Source organism: Diplotaxodon limnothrissa, linkage group LG7 (genome assembly GCF_057381915.1).
Source record: "Diplotaxodon limnothrissa isolate DT_005_m linkage group LG7, D_limnothrissa_male_GT1.1, whole genome shotgun sequence".
In the NCBI taxonomy this organism is placed as follows: Eukaryota; Metazoa; Chordata; class Actinopteri; order Cichliformes; family Cichlidae; genus Diplotaxodon; species Diplotaxodon limnothrissa.
In genome coordinates this window covers 55,672,182-55,681,729 of record NC_140602.1, presented here as the reverse complement: position 1 = coordinate 55,681,729, position 9,548 = coordinate 55,672,182, and the positions used below count along the sequence as shown (strand labels likewise).

General features: G+C 41.0%; 1 protein-coding gene across 1 annotated transcript; it reads right to left on the bottom strand.

Moving 5' to 3' along the window:
• Positions 1 to 1,743: 1,743 nt before the first annotated feature.
• trappc13 (trafficking protein particle complex subunit 13) lies at positions 1,744 to 9,241 on the bottom strand. Its single transcript, XM_085358471.1, has 13 exons — positions 9,121 to 9,241; positions 7,960 to 8,028; positions 6,642 to 6,741; positions 6,460 to 6,544; positions 6,245 to 6,372; positions 6,068 to 6,140; positions 5,700 to 5,744; positions 5,370 to 5,387; positions 2,759 to 2,892; positions 2,483 to 2,681; positions 2,280 to 2,380; positions 2,013 to 2,160; positions 1,744 to 1,926 (listed from the first exon to the last, which is right to left on the bottom strand). The coding sequence occupies exons 1-13, from the start codon at positions 9,164 to 9,166 to the stop codon at positions 1,819 to 1,821; spliced, it is 1,254 nt and encodes a 417-aa protein (XP_085214597.1). The 5' UTR covers positions 9,167 to 9,241; the 3' UTR covers positions 1,744 to 1,818.
• Between the last annotated feature and the right edge of the window lie 307 nt (positions 9,242 to 9,548).

Sequence of the window (9,548 nt, the reverse complement as noted above, 5' to 3'; positions counted from 1 at the left end):
GAATTGTACAAGATCAATGGGACCCTAAGAGCCTTCATCAGGAACTCAATGGGGATGTGGCGTACAACACTAGAGGCCAACTCCAAGCCCATAGCACAAGTCACCATCAAGTGCGGGATCTACCAAGGAGATGCTCTGTCCCCACTGCTGTTCTGCATAGGCCTGAACCCCCTCAGTGAGATCATTAACAAGGCTGGCTACGGATACCGACTACGGAACGGAGCAGTTGTCAGCCACCTCCTGTACATGGATGACATCAAGCTGTATGCCAAGAGTGAACGAGACATCGATTCACTGATCCACACTACCAGGCTATACAGCAATGACATTGGAATGTCATTCGGACTGGAGAAGTGTAGTCGGATGGTAACAAAGAGAGGGAAGGTAGTCAGAACTGAGGGGATTGAACTACCAGAAGGCAACATTGCAGACATAGAGGACAGTTACAAGTACCTGGGGATCCCGCAGGCGAATGGGAACCATGAAGAGGCCGCTAGAAAAGCTGCAACCACCAAGTACCTGCAGAGGGTCAGGCAAGTCCTGAGGAGTCAGCTGAATGGTAAGAACAAGATCCGGGCCATCAACACGTACGCCCTGCCCGTGATCAGGTACCCTGCTGGGGTAATAGGCTGGCCAAAGGAGGAGATAGAAGCCACTGACCAGGGCCGTGCAGAGAGGTTTAAAGGGGCGGGTGCTCAAAGTTAAAAAGGGGCACATTGAACCAGACTGAATAACAACAACACACATTCATCAAGAATCTAATATGGGCAACAAGGCAAAGCAAACGTCACCGATGTTTTACCTGATGGGTACATGGTAAATGGCCTGCATTTGTATAGCGCTTTTCTAGTCCTTAAGGACCCCAAAGCGCTTTACACTACATTCAGTCATTCACCCATTCACACAAGCTACATTGTAGCCACAGCCACCCTGGGGCGCACTGACAGAGGCGAGGCTGCCGGACACTGGCGCCACCGGGCCCTCTGACCACCAGTAGGCAAACATGGGGTTAGTATCTTGCCCAAGGATATTTGGCATGCAGCAGAGATCGAACCACCGACCTTCTGATTAGTGGTTGACCTGCTCTGCCACCTGAGCTACAGCCACAGTACAATGTTGCTGTTGAGGGGTTTCTGCTGCTCCTGCTGCTGATAGTGCTGGAGGGCAGGGCTGTGTTGATCTGAGACTGTAGACATTAAAAAGTCCATAGGAGAGATGGTAGCTGATTAAACAAGTATCATGAGATAATAACAAAATGCAAAGATTAGTGACAGCGCTTGGATGTCTTGCCTGTGAATCACTCTTTGCTTCTCTTCTTCCTTCCATCCCATCATTTCATATATCACTCTCCACTTGCTGTCCATCTGAGAACAAGGCACAACTTGCTATTGCAATAAACTATAATTTAATTATCCACACCTAACAACTCTTGGACTTAATCTAAATGATGACAGAAAAATGTTATAGCCCTGCCTTTAGTAGCCTCACACAGCTCCTGCTGTTTCCAAAAACTCATTGATCAAGTCAGTACATGTCTGTGCCTTTGTAAGAGTTTTAATAACAAAAGCCAACACAGATGCCATGAAGCACCTTTTTAAAAGCAATATTAAATCAAAGATGACAGATTTATTAACATTTATGCACATTTACATCATTATTTTCAAAGAAAGTGATTTATATTATTCACAATTAATTGTAAAATACAATATTCTTCCATTAAGTTGCAAAAAACATAGTGTCATGTGCAGAATGCCGCAGTTGGTCCATTCATATGTAAAATGCAAAAAAACAAAAACAAAAAAAGGGTAAAGAAAACTCCTAGCACTCGTTGCTCGTAAACGGGCAGACCACACACACTTGTGCAATGTCGTCGTATTCGTACGTCCTCTTCAGAAATGTATCTGTGAGCCTCAAACCAGAAATGCTCTGAAACAAAGAGGCAAACACACGAGTAAGTCGGTAAAGAGCACTTTGATCTGAGCACACGGTCAATTGTAAAGTCTGGATCGTACCTGCAGACCCTGGACGGAAGACAGGACTGTGAGGGGCAGTGAGAGGAAGGCGCCAGGACTAAGTTTCCCCAGCTGTCGCCCTGATATACCACACCAATGGATAGAACTAGTATTACACATCTCTAGCACCAGGTCCATAGTTCTTTCACTGCAATATCAGAAAAGCAGAGAAAAGCTGGTTATTATGGGCTAATTCAACCCCTCAGTGAACTGAATAATACTAAGGGTTGTATTATGAGGGCGATTTCATTTTTCAGGGGTTTCTACCTGCAGTTGGTGATTTTACAGATGATGTCAAAAGGTTCTTCAAGGTTGACAGTGTCAGGAATCAGGTCTAAAGACAGCCGAATATCTCCATACCCTGGAGCCTGGAGGACACGTGGGGATTAAACTGTATTTTCGTTCATAAGAGGATACAGTAAGTGAAATGAGCGCCTCTGTTCTAGCAGTAGGCTAACAGATCAAGATACCATTCTTTGCAGCTGACTGGTCTGTAGCCTCCCTCTTTCTCCAAGATTGGTCTTCCATACAATGTCCAGCTTGCCTATGACCGTCACTCCCTTGATGATGCCGGCCTTCTCTGCGTACTCCGGCTTTGGCTTCAGGCAGTACAAATACTGCCGTGTGTCCATAGGCTGCAGGTAGGACATTTTCCCAAATGTGGACTCTCTGCAGAGGAAAAGTTACAGCTGAGTATTGAGTGTAAAATGTTATCAAAAATAAGGACACATGTGTGTTTGTTTTACCCTTTGTCTGCTTGTGTGACCGTGTTGAGCTCTGTAACGTTGTACATCATGGATGGCTCTAAAGACACTTTCTCCATGAACATTGGCGAGGTGGTAATGTTCTGAATCTGCGCTTCCAGGAACACTTCATCTGTCTGAGCGCAGAAGCACAGCGTCACACTAACAGGCTATTTGATGTTAGCCTTTATAACAAGCTACATAATCTCCAAGGTGAACTGAGCAACATGTCAGGTATTAACAGCTGGGTTAGGGCTTTTGCCAATGTGCCAGCTTCAAAAGGATGAGCTCATATTTTAAAGTTTGTCTTAAAACGATATTCACATGCTCACAGAGGCTGTTAGAGTTTCTCGTGGTTATTTCCCCGAGGGAAGTGGGTAAAACCTCCTGATCCAGCAAGCACACTTGCTTCATTGGTTCTCACAGCACGCGCTACTTCTTTACTGGGGAGCACATCTGTGACCCGTTGTTGTCACAAATGTGCTCTGAGACTTTGAGGAATGATACTAAAAATATAACTTCTGACGCCGTGTAAAAAGAAAAGACAGACCACAGATGCTGCGAGTGCTGCTCTCGAAAGCAATTAATGTTCGACTCACTGAAAATGACAGAGAGCAATCAGATTTTTCTGTTTTCTTCTAGGAAACATATGGAAGTTTCTCACAGCCAGCATGGACACCACAGATCACAGGAAGCTGTAACTCTTACAGACATCTGAGAGGTGTTTTAAGACAGACTTAAATGTGAACCTTAAATTTCTTTGGTCATATAGGAGTTATACATTGAATGTCAATGAGAAGACTGGCATTAAAAGAAAAACTTTAACTGAATCCTATTAAGTTTGCTCAGTGTACCTTTGAGGACATATTAGTACAATTGTTGGTCGGCAGGTGCACAGTACGGGCTGCACAGTGAAACATTAGTTTATCAAACATCAAGCAGTTTGGCTTATGAAAGTATGTTTAGAAATGTTTGACTTTATTTGTTCAGTACTGTCAAGACAGGAAATGTGGAGCAAGGTAACGCCAGGCAGTAAATGTCTGGCTCTACCAGTTTAGATCTTATGGTGTACAACTATACTTCTGGGGCCACTGAGCGACCCTAGTTATGGGTTCTTAGAAAGCTTAAACTAGAACCAAAAAAATAGAAAAATAAAACTTTTGCAAGTGTACACCGATTTTATAAATATATAAAATTGGTCAGCTCAAAAATGAAACCATTTGGAAAGGTTAAAAGTATTGGTATTGTGTAGTAACAGGCCAAATTCAATACTGCTACTCAGTCGCTCAGCAGTAAGTAAAACAATAAGTTTATTAATATTCGAGAGCAATCATTACCGGTTAAGAGTACAGTTATTTCCTTGTGCAGAGGCATAATAAATGCATCTCAAACGTAGAATCAGAGTATTTTCTTAATCCCTGAGAAAGTTAGGTTGTCACATAGAAAGAATTTAGATGCCTGAAATGTGGAGAATGTTCTGCTTTCCTATTTTAATTAGGAAGCTACTTGATGTTCTGGTTGAGCAACACTCAGATGTCTTTACAACAGTAAACTTGTCTGTGCAGCCACAACTGTAAAGTGAGAAACAAAAAGAAGGAAGCGTGGATAAGTTTGTGCCTGTTATTCATAAGTGACTTGATCATTCTGAGTGAAGTTAGTGTGAAATCAGCCAAACCTCACATTTTAGTGCTTATAGTGAAAAACTTCTGTCATTGTTGGCTGTTTAACTATTAAGAGCATAATTGTAGTGATACAAAAGTTAAAGTGGACCTATTAAATTGCTTTTTGTAGCTCAATATTTTATTCTCAGACTGCACTAGGGCAGCGTTTCGTGATTCACAGCACAAATTAAGTAACTTTGTTCTGATTGGCTGACCCTTGCAAACAGAAGGTTGGAGAGCAGGTGGGTGGGGCTTCCGCGCTTATAGTCTGAGCTGTTTGATTAGATGGCCACATTAGGGATGTCCACTCTCTATGACAAAGGAAAAAAACCTGTGTGAAACTGAAGCAGGTTAAAGCCTGTGATCTTTGCACACTGGCAGCCCTGAAAGGTCAAATGGAGTGCAACTTAAGGAAACACCAGCTAACAGAAAAACACTGTAAAGCAACGTGCGCTTTAATCACATGATTCATATCATAGTGTAGATACATGCTTGCTATTAGCCGTTTACCTTTTGCAGAGGTTTTTTGTTGGTGTTTAACAGGAACAGCATATGAAAAGAGTAATAGGTCCACTTTAAAAACGAGCAGCGCTGAACTTGCGCTACTACATAATCATTCACATATAGACGAATAGATACGAGATTAATCATAGCACCTTCTGTGATGCTAACCGCAATCAATGCCGTACCCACTCACAACAATGTGACACCACAAACACCGTGCAGGATCAGTTTGAAAGAAGAGGAAACAAAGAGAGGGCAAAAGAAAAAGAATGGAAGTTTATGTCAAGGGGTAACAAACAACTGAGTCACTGAAGATCTTTTCTATATTCAGACTTTCTTCCATTCTTTTACTTTGCACCTTTGTATGAGCTCAGAAAGAAAGAGTGTCCATCGCCAGAAATGATTAGTAGAAGCTAATGTTCAGTGATGATAACAGAAGAAACAGTTACCACAGAACTGAGGTCGCTCTAATGGAGAAAATAAAATACAAGACAAGACACAGTAAACAAATGGAGTTACATGCCAATGTTGATGACAATGAATATTTGCAATACACGAAGCTACTGATATGAAAATGAGTATTAAAAAAAATTTAAAAAGGGGGGGGAGCTTAATGCCTTTATCCAGGAAAACCACTTATCTCCAGGATCATTTATTCACCTGGAGGCACACAGGTTTTCATGGAGGCCTAACTAATGCTAACTGCCTCTATTGTAAATGTTCCTGACTATAAAATGAAATAAGAGCTTCGCAATGCTGCTTGAGAAGAGCTAATTTACCTCTGCGTTGTAGAACTTCGTCTTCACATCCAGCGGCTTCAAAACCTGATTAAAAATAGATTGCAAGCTGAACACTGAAGTTTTCTCATAAGATACCGCCATCGAGCTGAAAATAATATTTCCATGCAGCACTGTTTAGTCCAACTGGAGTTTTACTGAAAGTGGGAATCAGAGTGACAGAAATTCATCTAAAGGAAAGGCAGCAAGGCTACAGCTGGTTATTGAACTGAGGGCAGAAGATTGCCTGACACCAAACCCACACAGAGGAAGGCAATCTGTTGTAGCTCTGTGGCATTTCTCCACTCATCTCTAAGCTTACTCGTGACTTTACAACCATCTCCTAATTAGAACACTGAGCCATAACTTACCTGGAACTTGAAGAACTTCCTAAAATAGAGCTTCTCCCCTTGCTGGGTGGTGTAACTGACTGCACAAACTAAGCTGGAAATGTGAAAACAGCAACAAACAAACAGGATTATTATTATTATTATTTTTTTTTTATTACTGGTGAGTTGGGAAAACATTTCGGGAGTGGGAACACTCACATGTGTGTCCCAATTTCTTTGACTTCGTGGTGAATGACATCATCGATGCAGCATTCGGGTTTGAGCTCTGCGACTGCAGAGTTCGATGCGGAGAGATTCAGCCTCTGCGAGCTCGTCTGTAGATCAGCCTACATAGGGAACCACATCGTGATTACGTGCGAATGGAAGACAAAGCGCACAATCTGAACTGAGCAGGTATTCCTTCTTTACAGTACCTTCACCAGAATGTCTTTAACAACTTGGCTGCTGTCATTATGCACGCTTATGTAACTGGAGAAGGTCTCGCCGAGGAATATATTTCTGTATGATGTGAAGACAAGAATTCGTTTTTTTTTTTTTTAAAAAGCACTTGCTGCTGTTTTTAACTTTAAAGAGTTACAGCTGATTGGTGTTTTACCCAAAGTTCTGTGGTAATGTGAGCATCTCTCCCAGCATTAAGGTCTCTGCGCCTTTGATGGTGGAGGGATCCTGCCTCATAAGCTGACCAAACAAGTCCCCTGTGGAGACAAAAACATGGGTAGGTAGGTGTCATGGATATGTATAATGTAGAAATCTGTTCACTATTTTTATTACATATTATATCAGTAATGAACTGACTAAATATTAACTGATAACTTATGGCAATGGTGTGGGATTAAATAAGTGTGTACTTCTTCCCACTCCCTTTCAACATGTAAATGAATCAGAACGGTAGCTATATTGAAATGTATTGACTTTTGTATAGTATTTTTTCTCTCTCTCTTATTTTCTTTACTAAATGTAACTGTATATCGTTTCCATGTTTGAAATAAATTAACAACAACAACAACTTTAATGTGTCTACCTCTGTTTTATAGCATTTGGACAAGCTTGATAACATGAAAATATTAACTTTTTTTTTCTTGCCCAACAAGGACTCTATTGCAGACACAGTATCTTGTTTTCGTTTGTAAGCTGACTTGAGTGGGATTTCCTGGTGCAACCACAGAGGATGTTTAAATGAGTGTAAAAAAAAAATTGAGGAAGCTGCCTGACCAAGTTTGGCCTCAATACTTGTGTTATTTCCTGTAGTGGAGTGCAATGCTGACGTGGACCTCTGAAAAACAACAGCATTAAAAAAAATAAAACATCAGCAACAAAAAAAACCCACTTATCATTCAGCTTCACAATGCTTGACTGTGAGCTTCTCGAACACGATCATGAATTTACAGAGGTTGGGAAAAAAATCTCTCAGATTGTTGTATATGCATGTAAAAAGGTGGAGATTTAATGAACAAGAAGCTTTTAAGCGTTCAAACAGATTTCTCCTTGAATTAACTTTTCCATTTTACACAATGCAAACAAAAGCATTAGACTACCAATTTAAAAACAAAAACAACCCACAGGCAAGGGATTATACCATGGACACAAGGCTGTTGTTTTACTGTTCTTGTCTTATTTGATCTTCTACGTCCTGATAAACATGAGTATGAGACCTCTGACTAATAAACTGTCATTACTATGAGTGGTGGTACAGTGGCTCAGCCATTGTGGTTTCCTCCTACTATCCCACGTCCTGCACTGGATTGATTAACATCAACTGAGCTAATTGGATTCCCTGATAATATCATGATGCTCAGTCTCACAGACCTGACCCCTGTTGTTCTCGTTTGCTACAGCTCTGCTAAAGAATATGGAGTGAAATTCATTTCAGGCTCGGTGGGTGGAACTCTGTCTGCAAGTTTAAACAGGCTCACCTGGCAGATCTCGATCCTCGCACGTCACCGGCAGGTTTGTGAAGAGAGTGGGCTTCGTTAAGCGCATCACTGTAAAGTAAAGTGACACTGGTTAGCAGCCAATTAGTGACCAAGCTGATATTTTCACATGGATTCAGGAGCCTGCATTCAAGAATGAATGCTTACCAGTTACTGAAATCACTCACAACAGGGGTGTATCTAAAGATTATTTCAACAAAGAATCTGCTGACAAAGAGAAGTTCTGAGTGGGAAAGTGGTGGTCTGACATTAAAATTAAAACGCACAAATTATACAGGTTGTGTGTGAAGGACAACTATATGTTACCTTATCTGAATGCAACTTTTACAACTCCCTCTCTAGGTAAATGCAGTAAGCCTAAAGTTCCAGAAGTTTGTTTAATAGTCTCAAAACTGTTGTAAGATGCATTTCTTACACGCTGTTCACTGATAAAAAAATTGTAACTGCCTAACAGATAAAATGTTCTGCAGTCCTCACACAAATGTCAAAGCCCAGGTCCATGAAGTGCACTAAAAACAGGGAATAAAATCTTCCCTTCGCTACTGCATAAAACCTGTAGCTGTAGTAGCTAATACTTGAGTAATACCGTTAGTATTCTGACTGCTGCACAGTTTGCAGGATATCACTTATGCTCAGAATTTCTTTTTGCGGGTGGTGAGCTGAAAGCTAACAAAAAGAAACAGGAAAATGAACACTTTAACTTCCCAGAGTTCTTTCTTTGAGTCCGATTCAGATTCAGATTAGAGGAAGTAGAAGCAAAAAAAAATGTTACCTCGAGAAAAAAAGTCCAACCCAAGCAAACAAACAAAAAACGAATTAGTGCAATAAATAAATTAGCTGCAACAACTAAGAGCACAAGAGAGAGTTAGCTTACACTATGACACAGTTCCTTAAGCTACACTTTGCTAAACAGGGTCTTTAATATATGTTTTAAGCGCCCCAAACGAAAAGAAAAGTCTTTAAAGTCGCACCACTGGCCATCAGCCTTGTTTACACCTTCACAAAAGTAAATGCATGATATTGCATTAGCTAGCGCCACTAGCAACTTGAAGCAGCAGCAAATGACAACAGCGCGATACACTGACACATCTAACCATGAAGACAACCTCTGTAGTCACAACATATATGTTAACAGTAAAATACCTTTTAATGCGAGCAGGTGCTCCTGTTTCGCCTGATTTACATCCATTTTGACAGTGAAAACAGCCTAATCAGGGTGATATTAGCCACTCTGCTAGCTGCTTATGTGACAGGCAGTTTCTTCTTCGTCATGTCATTTAGGGACAGGATGGACACCCCTGACATGTTATACTGCCTCCAATAGTGCGAGATGGGCGTTACAACAACAGAGAATCTTTTCTTTTCGTCACCGTTGATAAGTTGTACTTTAGACAATTTAATTTATATTACCATATGTTTTATTCCTAATCCAAACCGCGAATAAATAGATAAAACGTGATATTAATGATAAACGTCACTGACATCTAGCGGTGAGAAGAGGCATTACATTCGGCCATAACCTCTGCTGTGTTGAAATAGCAATAGAAATTTGTTAGTTTTGCTTCCACGGG

What these genes read in the sequence shown, in the direction of transcription:
- trappc13 (XM_085358471.1), bottom strand. Translation starts at nt 9,166, where the DNA reads ATGGATGTAAATCAGGCGAAACAGGAGCACCTGCTCGCATTAAAAG. An exon ending in CGAGGATCGAGATCTGCCAG is followed by an intron (nt 6,742 to 7,959) that starts GTGAGCCTGTTT and finishes TTGTCTCCACAG; the next exon opens with GGGACTTGTTTGGTCAGCTT. An exon ending in TTAAAGACATTCTGGTGAAG is followed by an intron (nt 6,373 to 6,459) that starts GTACTGTAAAGA and finishes TTCCCTATGTAG; the next exon opens with GCTGATCTACAGACGAGCTC.